Here is an 18151-nt window from a genome sequence, read left to right as displayed (position 1 = left end):
CCCGGCGGCCAGAGCGCCGGGAGGAGGGCGGCAAGCCCGGCCGGGGCTCTCCGCTCTCCCCTGCGGCCAGAGAGCCCCCAGCGGCCAGAGCGCCGGGGGGAGGGCGGCAAGCCAGGCCGGGGCTCTCCGCTCTCCCCGACCGGCCAGAGCACCGGGGGAGGGCGGCGAGCCCGCTGCGGCTCCGCTCTCCCTGGCGCCCTGAGCCCAGTCCCGGCCCCGCTCTCGGGCCGGAGCGCCCCGCCGTGCCGCCCCCCTCCAGGCGCCGCCCCAAGCACATGCTTGGTGGGCTGGTGCCTGGAGCCGGCCCTGCTTGTTAGCCCGTTAGCTCCAGGCTACCTGGACTCTGCCTCAGTAAATTAGGTCAAATTATCTCCATTTCACTGCCAGTGAAATGCAATTAGCTCAATATGTGCGATGGCGTGTGAAAGGCACCAATTTACTCACCACTTTCCTCAGTGCCTCCTTCACCTCTTTGTTCCTCAGGCTGTAGATGAGGGGGTTGGCCAGGGGCGTCACGACTGTGTAGCCAACAGAGAGCACTGTGTGAAAGGCCCGCAGCTGGTTGGTTTTTGGCAACATATAAACAATCATTAGGGTCAAATAGAAAATTGTAACAATTATGAGGTGGGAGGAGCAGGTGGAAAAGGCCTTTTGCCTCCCGGTGATTGAAGGGATTCTCAGGATGGTGGTGATGATAAAAATATATGATATCACAGTTAGCAGAAATGGTGGCAGAGTGAATACACAGGCCAGGATGGAATCCAGGAGTACGACAAGGTGGTTTTTGCTGCAGGAGAGTTTTATGATTGGGGTGAAATCACAAAAGAAATGGTCAATTTCATTGGGACCACAGAAAATTAGCTGTGACATCAAATATATTACTGTGCTACAAGCCAGTGACCCCAGTATCCAAGACCCAGCTGCTAGCTGGAGGATAAACCTACTGTTCATAACAGGTGCATAATGCAGGGGTTTACATATTGCTAAATACCGATCATAAGACATCGCTGCTAGGAAGTAACATTCTGTAGCTGCCAAAGAACAAAAGAAATAAAATTGTGCAATGCAGCCCCTAACAGAAATGGTTCTGTCCCCAGTCAGGAAACTGGCCAGCATCTTGGGCAGGATGGTGGAGGTGTAGCAGGTCTCCAGGCAGGACAAGTTCCCCAGGAAGAAGTACATGGGGGTGTGAAGGTGCTGATCAGTCACAACTAGCGCAACAATGAGGATGTTTCCAGCCATGGTCACAATGTAGATCACTAGAAACAGCAGGAAAAGAAGAATTTGCAGCTCAGGGAGATCCCCGAATCCCAGGAGGATGAATTCCGTGACAGACGTTTGATTTCTCCATTTTGTGCCTGCCATGTGACTTATCTAGGGGAAATCAAACAAGCATTGGTGTATTTTGGGAGACAGCTAAAGCAAATATCATCACATTTTCACAGATTATGAACAATTAATTCAATATCAGGTTTTAAACTGGCTTTAGTGATGGAGGTGCCCAAATTGAATTGGATTTGGTTGCCTGCCCCAGTGGGCTCTTTTGAAAATCTCAGTATACATTTAACGTAACATTTAAATGTCTTCCCTGGAGAGGTATTGAAAGAAAAACTGGATGGAAAATGCAGCCTGAGGAGATACATCAATTTTTTTTTTTTTGTCATCAGGTTAAACAGAATGTCAATCTCTGAAAACCTTACAAATGCCACAGGAGATTGGATGAGGTGCCCAAACACCACTGTGATGATGGTTATATTGATAGATAGTGAAAAGTGAATCATGATTTTAAGTGCCTTATATTTAAAGTATAAAACATGAGGCAGCAAAATCACTAATCAAAATCTTGGTGCCACAGATGGATAGATTAGATGGAGAGAGAGAAAGTATTGTTTGGCTAGTATGTAGGTAGTTAAATTGATAGATGACTCTTCATTCATATATTTTCTATCCCACTTTCTGACATACCCGATCAGAACAATGTGATTTTATTCTAGTCTAGTCAACACCTTTCTACTTTATTAGTGACAGACAGTTACAGTATTTGGGATTTCAGGGGAAAGACATAGAAATCAAATAAAATTACCTCTGGCAAATTATTAATTACTCTCAGTCAATCACAGAATCATCCCAGTGATCCAAATATTCAAAAAGGAATGAAGTGTGAAAACCTACATTATTATCTCAACTGCCAAAGCAGAAAATATTTTTACTGATCAAACGTTCACCCTGTGTGACAGAGAGGCTGACATCTGTCGACAACTGGTATTTAATATGGAGAAAACAATGAAGAAAACTGAATTAGAGGGTATATCTGGGTTAAAAAAAAATCTGTTTAATAGATATTTATCTTAAACTTATTGAGGTAGGAAATGGAGGATACATCCTATCCTAGACAGATGCTTGCATGTGGAGATACTCAGATGGGAGAGGATGCATTTATTAACAATGACAATGTCCCAAGGAAAGAGATAGAAGCCTCACCTCTAAAATAATTTAAAGATACACTTGAGAAAGCTGTGACAAATACAATAAAGTCATCTTAATAATTAACAAATACTAATACCCTGCTCCTTAAAAATCCCACAGTTGTCATTACCAAAGCACTTCACCAACATTATCTCACTAAACCTCCCCACACTGCTTTGAAGTAGGTTCCCACACTGAGGGATAAAATCCTGCTTGGAGCAGAGATGATGGACCAGGTGACCAGGCAGGTCTTCCCTGTCTCCAATTCTGATCATGACAATAAGATTGCAAAGGAGCTGCTTTACCTCTAAGGCAGTTCTGTTACCAGCTGGACTCTCTGACGTGACTGCTTCACTCAGCATTTCAGGGGCTGGGTTATGGGCTCCACACAGCATTGTCCATCTCTCTTCTTGTGCGTCACTCCTGAAAGTAACGTCATCTGCATGTCCCCTGGTTGACCTGCCCTACTTTGTATGATGCACTCCGCATTGAGTCCAGCAGCACCAAAAAGTGATAATCTCTCCTGTTTCATTATTTATCCTTTCTGGGAGAAGGTGAAATCTCTCTTGACAATTCTGCTGATGGGAATATTAATTACTGAGAAGGAAAAAAAATAGAGTTATTTTTACATGGGACAAGAAGAATGAAATTAGTACTGCAGTGAAAGATCTAATTTCAAAGGGAGATGGACAGTACATCCCCACAAACGGTACCTAAGGTATGTCAATTGAGTTTGCAATGCACAACTATCTATATGCCCTAAGTACTTATGGCCCCATTACAGCAACATTTGAGTTCCTCACCATGTTTAATGTATTTAAAAATACCCCTGCAATGTAGGGATCCATGCAGTAATTGAACCCCACAGAGTATCCAGTGCTTTACCCCTCCATTCTGGCTGGTGTCCATCTCCCAGACTGATATGTCCCTGGTGACCATGTTTTCCATGTTGTGCTACTTGGCATTATGGGAGTCCTTCACATTGATGGGTGGTGTCTTACCCTTATTATCCTCAGGGGGGAAGGCTTGAGGGTTATATAAATGCTTTCTGGGGATTAGGGTTGATTGAAAAGTGCAATTTACATCCTGTGGGACTTTTTTTCATACTGGATAAGGAAAAAAATCAAAATGGAAACTTTTCACACAATGATGAACTGTGGTCAGGGGATTCCCATCATGCATCGTGTCAGGTCAGCAAGAGGGAGATTGTAATGCATCATGGGAGATGTAGTCTGGCCAGAAAGCCCTGCCCTAAGGGGAAAATAGAGGCATGAGGCAACCAAACTACAATGTCCATGAAGTGCCACAGCAGCTCAGGGAAATGCAGATGAATGTTGCACTGTCCTGACCCAAAACATTTCAATTTGATTTAAAAAAAACTGAAATGTTTTAATTCAGATCCCAGAGTAGAATTTTTAAAAAATCAACATTTTCCAAGAGAAAAGCAAAGATATAAAATTGATATTCTGACGTGGATGTCTCTCAGTCTCTCCTGTTGAAGCTGTTCTACTGTGTATAAATAATTAAATATGAATTGGTCCAGACAAAAGCAAAAGTGACTTTACAGCAAAAGTGACTTTAGGGCATGCACCTGAATGACAGTGTGTGATGGGATGGACTAGGTCCAGAGGCCCCGTGCTGGAGGCCTCAGGGTCCTGCCACACTTGTCCCAGATAAGGAGCAATGGAGAGGTCCTTCAAACAGGCTAGAGTGGCTGCAGAGGAAGTAGCCAATCAGGGTCCAGGAGGGCCTTATTTAAAGGAGTGACAAAATCAGAGACACTGCAGTTCCTCACTGCAGCTGGAGGAGCATGGATGGTGTGGCTGGCTGAAGGAACTGCAGCCCAACAGATGGCTCAGTGCTAGTAGGGACCAAGGGAGCAAGGAAGAGCTCCTGGCTGGCTACTGGGACTGAGCTTAGAAGATCCCTGGGCTAAGGGTAAGGCAGCGGTGAAGTCTGGGGCCTGGAGTAGTGGGCAGGCCCAGGTGTGTCCCCCTGCACATAGGCCACTGGGGAAGGGCCTACAATTGGACATCAGTAAACCCCCAGAAGGGGACTGAACTGTCAGGAGGCCCAACTGAAAACTGGGGCCAAAACAGATTAAGAGGGCAAAACGTTGCCTCCAGGGAGGAAGCCCTGGGAGTACAGCCCAATGGCAGGGCTGGGACTGGTTTAAAGACTGAGTACACATCCAACCAGAGGGGGCACTTGTGAGAGGTGGGTACCAACCCCATTACTCAGTTTTCAGAGTAGCAGCCGTGTTAGTCTGTATCCGCAAAAAGAACAGGAGTACTTGTGGCACCTTAGAGACTAACAAATTTATTAGAGCATAAGCTTTCATGGGCTACAGCCCACTTCTTCGGATGCATATAGAGTGGAACATATATTGAGGAGATATATATACACACATACAGAGAGCATGAACAGGTGGGAGTTGTCTTACCAACTCTGAGAGGCCATGAGGGGAATAGCTACCAGCACTGCTGCACTGTCTACACCAGCACTTTACAGCGTTGAAACTTGCAGCGCCTAGGCGTGTGTTTTTTTCAGACCCACAAGTGAGAAAGTTGCAGTGCTGTAAAGTGCCAGGGTAGACAAGCCCTTAGAAATACAACAAAATTGAGGTGAATTGTATCAAGTTATACTAGATATGTCATCTTCAAATCTTGTGATTACACAGTTGATTAAAATGAAAATAAAAGAATACAAATTGTATTAATGTTTTGTTTATTTTGCGTATCTCTGATTTTAGGGAGGTTTCACATATATTCCGCTCTGCATTTCGTTTGTTTTTTTTTCCAGAATTTTCTGCAACAAAAAAATTAGTTTTCAATTAGATAAATATGACCCCCGTACCCAGAAAGTGTCAAAATGGAAAAAAAGAAAAAGAGGTGGGAGAGGAGAGAATGGGGGAAACAAACCAAAAATAAAAAAAACAGCATTTTCAGTGAGAAAACAAGAAAATCTGAGACAAAACCAACAATTTGCATTAAATATTTTGATTAAAAACAGGCCATTTCCCAGTATATTTCCCTATCCTAATGACAAGATTTAACTAGTTCTGAATTTTTGTTCTTCTTTCACTCCCATTTATTAATTTCCTTTAGAAGGAGACTTAAAAAAATAGCCCCAGTTTAAGGAAATTCCTGCAATGATAAAGTAAAATTAGTTAACACATTGGGCTATGTTTTCCTGGAGTTTCTGCCTATAAATCTCACTTTGTGCTACTAAAAACACATTTGCAAAGAAAGACACAACTTGCAGTGAACCTCAGTGGTGTTCAGACGGTGCCACAGAAGTTGTCGGGAATAACTAGAAAAGTTTATTCCACCAAGCAGTATTCAAATAGAATCAAACTAGAATAGAGATTCAAGTCTATTCCAACTCAATCTGTAACCATAGCCATGAGATGAAATACAGTATTAGCTTTTTACCCTAAGGGGTGCCTGTTTGTGATCCAACCCCACTAGCTTTAGGATGGAGAACACCAGATATAGCCCCTTCCATTTTTTCCAGTAAGTTTGGGAGAGCAATAGGCCAAAGGGGACAATTACAAGTAATATTTATGTATATAACAGCTGTGATTTCATGCCCTATCCGTGATCACACCCTTATGGTGCTCGCCAGGGCTTGAACACACACTATGAGATGATCCTGACTCAGTGGCCTTACATTCTAAACAGACAAAGGTAAAAAAAGTGGGGAGAGAAACCGAGGCACAGAGAAATGAGGTAATTTCCCCAGACCACACAGCAGATACCTGCAGAGCGAGGACACTAATCCACATCTCCAGTGCCCGATCCACCACACCCTGCTGCCTCTGGCTAGGAAGGAAGGAGAACAGAGCAATGATACTGGGTAAATGCTGTAGCATGTCTGAATAGGGTCACTGATGAGAACTTTGCACGTACACTGTACTGAATGGTTGATATGCAATGAGAAAGGAGCAGCTACATTGCATAATGGAGACAGGATGTCAGCAGAACCTCTGGGGTTGCAAAAGGGCAGGCCTACTATATAAAGGCTTCTAGGTGGCTGCAGAAAAGAAGGGATAAGAAAGGAGCAGCTATTGCGCCAGATTCTCAGTTCTAGTAAGCTGATATAGCTCTGTTAATGTCAATGGGGCTACACCCATTTCCCACAGCTGTGGATCTGGGCCATTGACTCCAGTGAAGCTATGGCTGAATCCCAGCAGCTGGGGTCTGTCCCACTGATCCAATGGAGCTACATCAATTAAAGCCAGATGGCAAACCAGTCGATTATCTTCAGTGGAGCAACCTTACTTTACACCACTGGACAATGTAGCCCATAATGTTTTAGTGGGGAGCAAAAGGGAAGGTTGATAAATGGGCTGTTATACTGCAAAGTGACCACCTGGCCAGAGCATATTGGCAATTAGATGTCAGCAGATGATACCTAATGGGAAAGAGCAATTTATTCTGTGATGCAAGCACTAGACGGCAGTATGTGTCAAGGATGAGTAATGGGCAGCTAGTCTGTGAAATAAAGGACGTGTATCGGTAAAGGGCTGGGAATTATAATGAACCATCATCGCTCAGAAAGGTAAACTAGACTTCATCATGATGTGAATCATACCCCCGCCCCAGAGATTCATTAGGCTGTTTCACCAAATGTAATTACATTTGGGAAAAACAACTCAAGTCACACTGGGCATTGCTAAGAACAACGTTTTGGAGACACAAAATTGTCCATAATGGTGATGGGTTGAGTTAAAAGTTTTGGGATTTGATTGTAATTATCAAACACTTTGAATTGGACAGGAAATAACAATCTCCCACAAGGTTTTGCAATAAGAAGTGAATAGACTTATTCTTCCCCCGGAACACCAGTATAATTCAGGTGAGTGTGGGACAGCTTTCCTCATAGAACTTACTGATGGGCATGCTCACTTCTGGGAACAAGACATAGACAATGCATTGTGATGAATAATGGTTACAGAGACTATGCCAGAATGTTTACATTAATTGATGTGTATACCAATGTGCATGTGTGTCCATTTGCACAAACCACTGTCCTGCTCTGCCTGATTTCAGATGTTCTGAAGTTTGCTCTTTCTTACACATTGTAGAACAGATTTTCTTGAACCCAAGTGATGGCCAGTACTTCCAAAGCCACAATAGCTTTGGTATCTGGCAACCAGGAAGGCTGGGATTCCCAACGGAAGTGAAAGGAACTAAGAACCTAAATGATAGTTGGATATAGGTGCCTAACTCCCTTAGGCATCTTTGAAAATCTCAACCAGATTCTATATTTGGTCAAGGATTAGTTCCAATATAAGAGGCTATGCAGTGCAATGATATTTCTGATTGAGAAGAGGGACTCAGTTCCAACATGTCTTCACACATGCTTTACTCTCCCTACAACCTTGTATATTTTTGGTCATGCATTTTTTCTGAGTATTCTGTTTTTCTGGAAGTTTCTCTGTGCAGATAAAGCTAGTGGGGAGGAGCTGTTATTGTGTGTGTGTGGAGGAAAGACTGAGAGGGAAATCAAAGATCTTAGAAACGTCTAAGGCACCAATGCTTAATGTCCACATTTCATTTTGAAACCATGCCAAGAGACTTCCAACACAGATGGACAATAAGGGCCTCATAGATAAAAGTCCCTTTTCAAACTTCCTTCGTCTAACTTCACAGGAATTTTTTCAGGCCCAGTGTTGTGAAATTCTGAGTGCTGCTGAAGAAGAAGAAGGGCCTAGTCAAAGAAACCATTAATAAGTGCAGTTAAAATTGTAGGTGATCTTCATAATTCTGTTGAGATCTAGGCTACGTTATTCAAAGTGGCCGAAAGAAATTAGGCACTGATCTGCAATAGAAGTTGGGTGCCAAACTTCCATAGGTCGTTCTGAAAATGACAGCCTAAATCATGCCTAAAATCTGCAGCACAACTTTCCTGAATGCCCCCTTCACCTCTTTGTTCCTCAGACTGTAGATGATGGGGTTGAACATCGGGGTGTTGACCGTGTACATGAGAGACGGAGCTTTATGTAATGCTGGGGACCACTCTGCTGATGGCATCACATACATGATAATGATGGTCCCATAATACAGACTCACCACCAGCAGGTGAGATGCACAGGTGGAAAAGGCCTTCTGCCTCCCGGCAGAGGAGGCAATTCGCAGAATGGCCAAGAGGATAAGAATATAAGATACAACGATGAAGAGGAAAGGGGCCAGGGATACCAGGGAGCAGGAGACCAAAACAATCATTTCTACCAGGAGGCTTTTTGTGCAGGACAATTTGAGCAGCTCCTCCATATCACAGAAGAAATTATTAATTTCATTGGGACCGCAGAAACTTAGCTGGTGCACCATCCCTACTACTAATGCATTAGCTGAGAAACCAGTTACCCAGGAGGCAGAAACCAGCTGTAGGCAGACCCTGAGGTTCATTATAACATTATAGTTGAGTGGGTTGCATATGGCTAAGTAACGGTCATAAGCCATGACTGCAAGGAGGAAGCATTCTATGCATGCCAAAGCACCGAAGAAAAATAATTGTGTGATACAGTCGCTGAACGAGATTGTCCTGTCCTCTGCTAGGAACCCAGCCAGCAATCTGGGGGCAGTGACTGAGGTGTAGCAGGTCTCCAGGAAGGACAAGTTCCCCAGAAAGAAGTACATGGGGGTGTGAAGCTGCTGATCAGCCACAACTAGAGCAACAATCAGAAGGTTCCCAGCCAGGGTCACAATGTAGATCACTAGAAACACCACAAAAAGCAGAATCTGAATTTCTTTCGGGTTCCCAAATCCCAGGAGCAGGAACTTGATGATGGATGTTTGATTTGTCCATGGCATGTGTGCCATGTGTTCTCTGGAAAGGAAGGAAGGAAGGAAGATTAAACAAACCAGAAAGATCTCCTTTCCCCAAATCTGCAACTCTTTTCTTGTTATTCCATCCCTTTTAACAGTCTCTGCTTAGGGTCAGATTGTCAAAAGCGTTTCAGGGCCTAAAGATTCAATTATTCTTGTAGAAGGTCCCTGGAAGCAGTTGGCATGTCCCTGTGGCCCCTAGGCGCAGAGGCAATCAAGGAAGCTCTGCGCGCTGCCCTACCCCCAACAATAGCTCCACAGCTCTCATTGGCTGGGAACCGCAGCCAATAGGAGCTTCAGGGGCAGCATCTGCAGGTGCAGGCAGTGCACACCATGCAGAGCCACATGGCCTGCCTCCGCCTAGGGGCTGGACATGCAGGTTGCTTTTGAGAGCAGCACAGAGCCGGAGCAGGCAGGGAGCCTGTCTTAGCCCCACTGTGCCACTGACTGGGAGCCACTGAGGTATGTGCCGCCTGGCTGGAGTCCGCACTCCGAGCCCCCTGCCCCAGGTCGGAATCCCCTCAAACTCGTTAATTCCCTCCCAGACCCTACACCCCCACCCAAACCCCCACCCCCCCGCAGAACCCCCCCTAAGAGCCTGCACCCCACACCCTTCCCGCACTTCAACCCCCGTCCCAGACCTGAGCCCCCTCCCACACTCCAAACCCCTCAGCCCCAGCCCGAAGCCCCCTCCTGTACCCCAAGCCCCTCATTTCTGGCTCCACCTCGGAGCCCACACCCCAGCTGAAACCCTCACCCCTTGCCACACCTCAAACCCGTGCCCCAGTCCTGAGCCCGCTCCTGCACTCCAAATCTCTTGGCCCCACTCCAGAGCCCACACCCCCAGCTGGAGTGTGCACCTAGTCCTGAGCCCCAACTCCCTGCCTCAGATCAGTGAAAGTGAGTGAGGGTGGGGGAGAGCGAGCAACGGAGGGAGGGGGGCTGGAGTGAGTGGTGGCAGGGCCTCAGAGAAGGGACAGGGCCTTGGGGAAGAGGTGGGGCAGGGGGCGGGGCAAGAGTGTTTGATTTTTTGCAATTAGAAATTTGCCAACCCTATGGGGAGCCCAGCCACAGCGGAGACAGAAACACAAGAAGGAAACCACAATTCCCAATAGGTACCTATTTAAATCCCCATTTAAAATATTTTGATAAAAAATTAAATTTTCCGTTGAAAACAGACACATTTTTGAAAAAAAAAATCAAACCCCCAATATCCCATTAAAAATTAATGTTGAAGAAAAATTTTTGGTCCTAGATTTTAGTATAAATGAGATTTTGGCCTATAAAACAGGATTCTTTAGCTCCGGTCCAATGGGTCAGAACACAAAATATGACCTTAACCATAAGATATGAACCTTTAGAAAAATGCCTGCATGGAAGTATGAGTCTAGCACTGTGCCCTGCAGGTGCCCAGACCTGGGCTCAGTTGAGCTCAGAGCTAATCACCAAGTGATTCATCCCCTTTTGCCCATTCCCAGCCTCTTGCAAACAGGCTATGGACACTCAGAGCATGTTGTTGAATCCCTTCCCATAATAGCCACTGATGGACCTATCCTCCATGAATTTATCTACTTCTATTTTGAACCCTGCTATAGTTTTGGCCTTTACAACATCCCCTGGCAAAGAGTTCCACACGTTGACTGTGCATTGTGTGAATACTTTTGTTTTTTTCTTTTAAACCTGCTATCTATTAATTTCATTTCGTGACCCCTAGTTCTTGTGTTATGTGAAGGAGTAAATAACACTTCCTTATTCACTTACTCCACACTAGTCATGATTTTATAGACCTCTATAATATCCCCCCTTAGTTTTCTCTTTTCCAAGCTGAAAAGTCCCAGTCTTATTAATCTCTCCTCACATGGAAGCTGTTCCATACCTCTAATAATTTTTGTTGCCCTTTTCTGAACCTTTTCCAATTCCAATATATCTTTTTTGAGATGGGGTGACAACATCTGCACACAGGATTCAAGATGTGGCATACCATGGATTTATATAGAGGCAATATGATAATTTCTATCTTATTATCTATTCCTTTCATACTGATTCCCAACATTCTGTTCACTTTTTTGAATGCCACTGCATGTTGAGTGGATATTTTCAAAGAACTATCAACAATGACTCAAAAATCTCTTTCTTGAGTGGTAACAGCTAAGTTAGACCCCATTATTTTATATGTATAGTTAGGATTATGTTTTTCAAAGTGCATTACTTTGCATTTATCAACATTGCATTTATCTGCCATTTTGTTGCCCAATCACCCCGTTTTGTGATATCCTTTTGTAACTCTTTGCAGTCTGCTTTGGACTTAACTATCTTGAGTAATTTTGATTTGTCTGCAAATTTTGACACCTCACGGTTTACCCCTTTTCCCAGATTATTTATGAATATGTTTGACAGTACTGGTCCCAGTACAGACCCCTGAGGAACATTACTATTTACCTCTCTCCATTATGAACACTAACCATTTATTCTTGTAGTGCCCATCTTTAAAAAAAGGGAAGATGGAGGATCCGGGGAACTACAGGCCAGTCAGCCTCACCTCAGTCCCTGGAAAAATCATGGAGCAGGTCCTCAAGGAATCCATTTTGAAGCACTTAGAGGAGAGGAAAGTGATCAGGAACAGTCAGGATAGATTCACCAAGGGCAAGTCATGCCTGACTAACCTAATTGCCTTCTATGATGAGATACCTGGCTCTGTGGATGAGGGGAAAGCAGTGGATGTGTTATTCCTTGACTTTAGCAAAGCTTTTGACATGGTCTCCCACAGTATTCTTGCCGGCAAGTTAAAGAAGTATGGGCTGGATGAATGGACTATAAGGTGGATAGAAAGCTGGCTACATCATCGGGCTCAACGTGTAGTGATCAATGTCTCCATGTCTAGTTGGCAGCCGGTATCAAGCGGAGTGCCCCAAGAGTCAGTCCTGGGGCAGGTTTTGTTCAATATCTTCATTAATGATCTGAAGAATGGCGTGGATTGCACCCTCAGGAAGTTTGCAGATGACACTAAACGGGGAGAAGTGGTAAATACGCTGGAGAGTAGAGAGACCTAGAGAAATTAGAGGATTGGGCCAAAAGATGATAATGATTGATGATGAGAATGAAGCTTCAATGAAGATGGTGAGATTCAACAAGGACAAGTGCAGAGTCCTGCACTTAGGATGGAAGAAACCCATGCACTGCTACAGACTAAGAACCGAGTGGCTAGGCAGCAGTTCTGCAGAAAAGGATCTAGGGGTTACAGTGGATCAGAAGCTGGATATGAGTCAATAGTGTGCCCTTGTTGCCAAGAAGGCTAACGGCCTTTTGGGTTGTATAAGTAGGAGCATTTCCAGCAGATCGAGGGACGTGATCATTCCCCTCTATTCGGCATTGGTGAGGTCTCATCTGGAGTACTGTGTCCAGTTTTGGGCCCCACACTACAAGAAGGATGTGGAAAAATTGGAAAGAGTCCAGCGGAGGGCAACAAAAATGATTAGGGGGCAGAAACACATGATTTATGAGGAGAGGCTGAGAGAACTGGGATTGTTTAGTCTGCAGAAGAGAAGGATGAGTGGGGATTTGATAGCTGCTTTCAACTACCTGAAAGAGGGTTTCAGAGAGGATGGCTCTAGACTGTTCTCAGTTGTACCAGATGACAGAACAAAGAGTAATGGTCTGAAGTTGCAATGGGGGAGGTTTAGGTTGGATATTAGGAAAGCTTTTTCACTAGGAGGGTGGTGAAGCACTGGAATGGGTTACTTAGGGAGATGGTGGAATCTCCTTCCTTTGAGGTTTCCAAGGTCAGGCTTGACAAAGCCCTGGCTGGGATGATTTATTTGGGGATTGGTCCTACTTTGAGCAGGGGATTGGACTAGATGTCATCCTGAGGTCCCTTCCAACCCTGATATTCTATGATTCTATGATTCCTACCCTTTATTTCCTGTCTTTTAACCAGTTACTGATCCATGGGAGGACCTTCCCACTTGTTGGGATATGTAAGGGTTAAGTAAAGACATGGAAAACTGCTGGTGTGCTGGCATAGAATCATAGAATGTCAGGGTTGGAAGGGACCTCAGGAGGTCATCTAGTCCATCCCCCTGCTCAAAGCAGGACCAATCTCCAGACAGATTTTTGCCCCAGATCCCTAAATGGCCCCCTCAACGATTGAATGTACAACCCTAGGTTTAGCAGGCCAATGCTCAAACCACTGAGTTATCCCTCCCCCCCATAGTAGCAGGGAGTAGGCACAGGCATGCACTATTCCTTCATTTAATAGATAAAGTGTTAGCCCTTTCCCCTCCCTTCTCCTTGTTAAGAATTAATAAGTGTTGCAGCTGCATAAAAAATGTGGGGATCTAAAGGATACTTTCTGGGTAAAGAAGTGTCATCTCCTCCTCCCTTCCTTCTCCAGCTTCAAAAGCGAGCCCTGGGTCATGGCCCCTTCCTCCCTCCCCTGAGAACTGCAGATTAAGGGAATTTGCAGCAACGAATTACTGCAAAGAACTGTATTTTCAAGGTAAAGATGTGTGTATAAGATGCGTAATGTTGTAATCAGTCAATAGGCATGGGTATAATCATAGTGTGGGAGTTTCTATTACTTAATAAGGGTTTTGAAGGTGTTGTAGGAAATGTAGGCATTTACATACTAACTTAAATAAAAAGAGTGTGGTGTAACTAATTCAGGGCTTACTGGACAATTGGGTCCAGGGGAACAAGTATAGCAATAAAGAAGCCTGTACTCATATCCACCTCTGGGACAACCTGCTCCTTTTTTCTTCTAACACCACTTATCCCACGATAGCTTACTTTGCTTAAGAGCCTTTGGTGAGGGACCTTGTCAAAGGCTTTCTGAAAGTCTAGGCACACTATATCCACTGGATTCCCCCTTGACCCCCTCAAAGAATTCTAGTAGATTGGTGAGGCATGATTTCCCTTTACAAAAGCCATGTTTACTCTTCCCTAACAAATCGTGTTCATCTATTTGTCGGCTAATTCTATTCTTAACTATAGCTTCAACCAATTTGCCAGGAACTGAAGTTAAGTTTACTGGCATGTAATTGCCAGAATCACCTCTGGAGCCTTTTTAAAAATTGGTGTCAAATTAGCTATCCTCCAGTCATCTGATACAGAGGCTGATTTAAATGATAGGCTACATACCACAGTTAGAAGTTCTGCAATTTCATATTTGAGTTTCTTCGCAACTCTTGGGTGAATACCATCTGGTCCTGGTGATTGATTACTGTTTAATTTACCAATTTGTTCCAAAATCTCCTTTAATGACACCTCAATCTGGGACAGTTCCTCAGATTTGTCACTTAAAAAGAATGGCTCAGGTGTGGGAATCTCCCTCACATCTTCAGCCAGGAAGACTGATGCAATTAATTTACTTAGTTTCTCCACAGTGGCTTTGTCTTCCTTGAGTGCACCTTTAGCACCCTGATCATCAAGTGGGCCACTGATTGTTTAGCAGGCTTCCTGATTCTGATGTACTTTAAAAAAAATTGCTGTTACTTTTTGAGTCTTTGGCTAGTTGCTGTCCAAATTCTCTTATGGCTTGCCTAATTTTACTTTTACATTAGACTTGCCAAAGTTTATGTTCCTTTCTGTTTTCCTTAACTAGGATTTAACTTCCAATTTTTAAAGGATGCCTTTTTGCCTCTAACCACTTGTTTTACTTTGTTGTTTAGTCACGGTGGCATTGTTTTGGTCCTCTTATTATGTTTGTTAATTTGGAGTATACACATTTAATTTGAATCTCTATTATGGTGTTTTTAGAAAGTTTCCATGCAGCTTGCAGACATTCACTTTTCGGACTGTTCCTTTTAATTTCTGTTAAACTAGCTTCCTCAGTTTTGTGTACTTCCCCTTTATGAAGTTAAATGCTACTGTGGTGGGCTTCTTTGGTGTTTTCCCACCCACTTGGATGTTAAATTTAATTCTATTATGGTCACTATTACTGAGTGGTTCAGCTATATTCACCTCTTCTAATGTGCCTCACTAATGACTAAATCCAGAATTGCATCTCCTCTTGTGGGTTCCAGGACAAGTTGTTCCAAGAAACCATCATTTATGGTGTCAAGAAACTTTACTTCTGCATCCATTCCTGAGGTGACATGTACCCAGTCAATATTGGGATAGTTGAAATCCCCCATTATTGAGCATTTCACAGTCACCATCACCATCCTGGTCAGGTGGTCAGTAATATATCCCTACTGCTATATTCTTATTATTCAAGCCTGGAATTTCTATCCATAAAGTTTCTATGGTACAGTTTGGTTTATTTTTACTACATTTGACTTTGTGCTCTCTTTCACATTTAGTGCCACTCCCCGACCAGCATGACCTATTCTGTCACTCCTATGTATATTGTACCCTCGTATTACCATGTCCCACTGATTATCATGATTCGACCAAGTTTCTGTGATGCCTATTTATCAATATCCTCATTTAATACCAGGAACACAAAATCACCCATCTTAGTATTTAGACTTCTACCATTTGTATACAAATACTTATTAAATTTGTCACTTTTTAGCTGTCTGTTATTATGTGATGTAATTGAGAATGTTTCATTTACATGTCACCTATATTGATACTGTAAATAAGAAGATGGTGGAAATATAATGATGGTAAAGGACAGTTTAATGTTAACTAGTATTATAATTATAGAGATTCACAATTAACATCCAAAGGGTACCGTCACTCTGTTCTCAGTGAGCTGATCACCCATTGATACACCATTCCATCTATAAGTGTAATTGTAGTACTGTGCAAGTGGTAACTGCATGCCTTTTTGCTTAACTAATCATTTTTCATTTTAATAAAGTTTAGTTGTATTATTCAAAAAGTTGCTTACATTGCTATACATTTTCTGTAACTGACCTAGAGGCTCATACCCAAAAACTAAGTTGGGTTTTATTCCACCCTTATCTTTAACTATATAATATTAATTGGGAACATTTCAACATAAAGGCTAAAACAGAACAACCTACCAAGGAATGTAGTGGATACTTCATCACTTGGAGTCTTTAAATCAAGACTGACTGTTTATTTCTAAAAGATAGTACTAGCTCAACCATAAGGTATGGGCTTGATGTAGGAATTTATGGGGTAGAATCCGGCCTGCGTTATGCAGGAGTTCAGGCTAAATGATCATTAATGATTGCTTCTAGCTTGAAATCTATGATTATGTGACCTAATATGGATATAGTACTTGGTCCTGCTAGTGAAGGCAGGGGGCTGGACTCGATGACCTTTCAAGGTTCCTTCCAGTACTAGGAGATAGGATATCTCCATTAATTAATTAATTATGTCTCTTGTATCCCTAACATCAATTATTCTATGACAGTTTCCTGAGAGTCAGTATGATCCAGGGGGATTGATCACTGCTCTGAAATTCTGGCAGGCAGGGATCCATTCCTGGCCTTGTCACTGGCCAGCTTCATGGTCTTGAGGATGTCACTGCCCATGTTATGCCTCAATTTCCCCAATTCTACAATGGAAGCTCTTATTTTGTGACTTAGGAGGGAAGGGAGAGACTTTGAAAGGCACAAAAAAGGATATAGAATAGGTGCCTAAATCCCATTTTGTGCCTCTGAAACTTTTCCCCAAAGAGCTCTATAGAAAGATTGAGTGTTATTATTGCACACAGGAAAACCAATATTGCATGTGTGGATACTAGCAACATTTGTCTACTCCTTATCGCGGTTAAGGGCTTAGCTGCATCTTTGACATCTCTCAGTATGGAAGAGAGACCTTGAGCCCTTATACTCTCTGAGGTGGAAACCCGCAATTCTCCCAACTCTTTAGACCCAGTCCCAGCCTTGCAGCACCTGTTTACCAGCTGTAAGTGCTTAGCAGGCCTGAACTAGGTTACTCTGCCCTTGCAAGATTTCCTCATGGGGAGCAAGAACCAGGTGAACACAGTGACCCAAATCAGGCTTTGGGACACTGAGCATCACTTAATCTGAACAGCAGGAATCAAAGCATAACAAGACACAGGGGGGATTGTTTATAAAACAAACAGCCAAAATGCATCTGTCTGACCTAAAGCGTAAGTAGGCTTAAGCTCATCCAGATTGCTGGTTCTGGGGAGAAAGGTCTGGATCCCTGCAGCCTCTGGCATACTCCTCTCCTAAGCTACAGCAGCTCAGATTTTCTACCGCTCCCAAAGCTCCTTGTTTCACTTTCCCACCTGTTGGTCCTTCCGTTTCTGGTTACCAACCCCAGTGCTGAACCCAGCCTGGTGGAGGTAACACTTCAAGGTCACCAACACCAGTACTGTCCTTAAAGCACCAGAGAACAGGGAGATACCAGGCGCTATAGTCTGCTTCCCAGCCTATGTGGTCACTGGTCCTATTGGAATTAATCTCCTGGCAGCCCTCTAGCAAGCCACAAAATAACGATCAAACACATCGACCATATATTAGTCATAAGACAGCACAGGCAACTCACGTGTCCCTGACACAGTGACACTCCTTTCCAGACGTTCCTTCGAATGCTGAGAAGCTGGGACTTGGTTGTTGATTGCAACACCCTTTAAAGATATTGCTACCTAGTTGTGTGCGCCTTTTGCCTATTCACTAATGATTACGTCATTGCGATGGTTTTCCTCCTGACCTTTTTGTGGATTGCTTTGACTCCCTCACTGAAAAGACATAACAACTCCCTCAGCTACCAATTTTAAATGTGTGTTGCATAAACAAAATTAACAAGTGACCCTCAAGAGGGTTAATAGTTAGGTAAAGCTTTAATGACAAAACACTCTGGAGAAAAGTTCCAGTTTCTTTCTTTCGTTTTTTCTTCGATTAATTTTTTATTAATTTTCATAAAGAAACACAAAATGAAAGTGCAGAAAGGTAACTGTGATGTAC

General features: G+C 43.5%; 2 protein-coding genes across 2 annotated transcripts; both read right to left on the bottom strand.

Annotated features, from left to right (window-relative positions):
- Positions 1 to 402: 402 nt before the first annotated feature.
- LOC112103621 (olfactory receptor 6B1-like) lies at positions 403 to 1365 on the bottom strand. Its single transcript, XM_024195492.2, has one exon. The coding sequence runs from the start codon at positions 1363 to 1365 to the stop codon at positions 403 to 405; it is 963 nt and encodes a 320-aa protein (XP_024051260.2).
- A 6980-nt stretch (positions 1366 to 8345) lies between these two features.
- On the bottom strand, positions 8346 to 9284 carry LOC112103605 (olfactory receptor 1020-like). Its single transcript, XM_024195482.2, has one exon. The coding sequence runs from the start codon at positions 9282 to 9284 to the stop codon at positions 8346 to 8348; it is 939 nt and encodes a 312-aa protein (XP_024051250.2).
- Between the last annotated feature and the right edge of the window lie 8867 nt (positions 9285 to 18151).

Source organism: Terrapene carolina, unplaced genomic scaffold (genome assembly GCF_002925995.2).
Source record: "Terrapene carolina triunguis isolate 2854851 unplaced genomic scaffold, T_m_triunguis-2.0 Scaffold48878, whole genome shotgun sequence".
Taxonomy (NCBI): Eukaryota; Metazoa; Chordata; order Testudines; family Emydidae; genus Terrapene; species Terrapene triunguis.
This window is presented reverse-complemented; position numbering and strand designations above follow the sequence as displayed.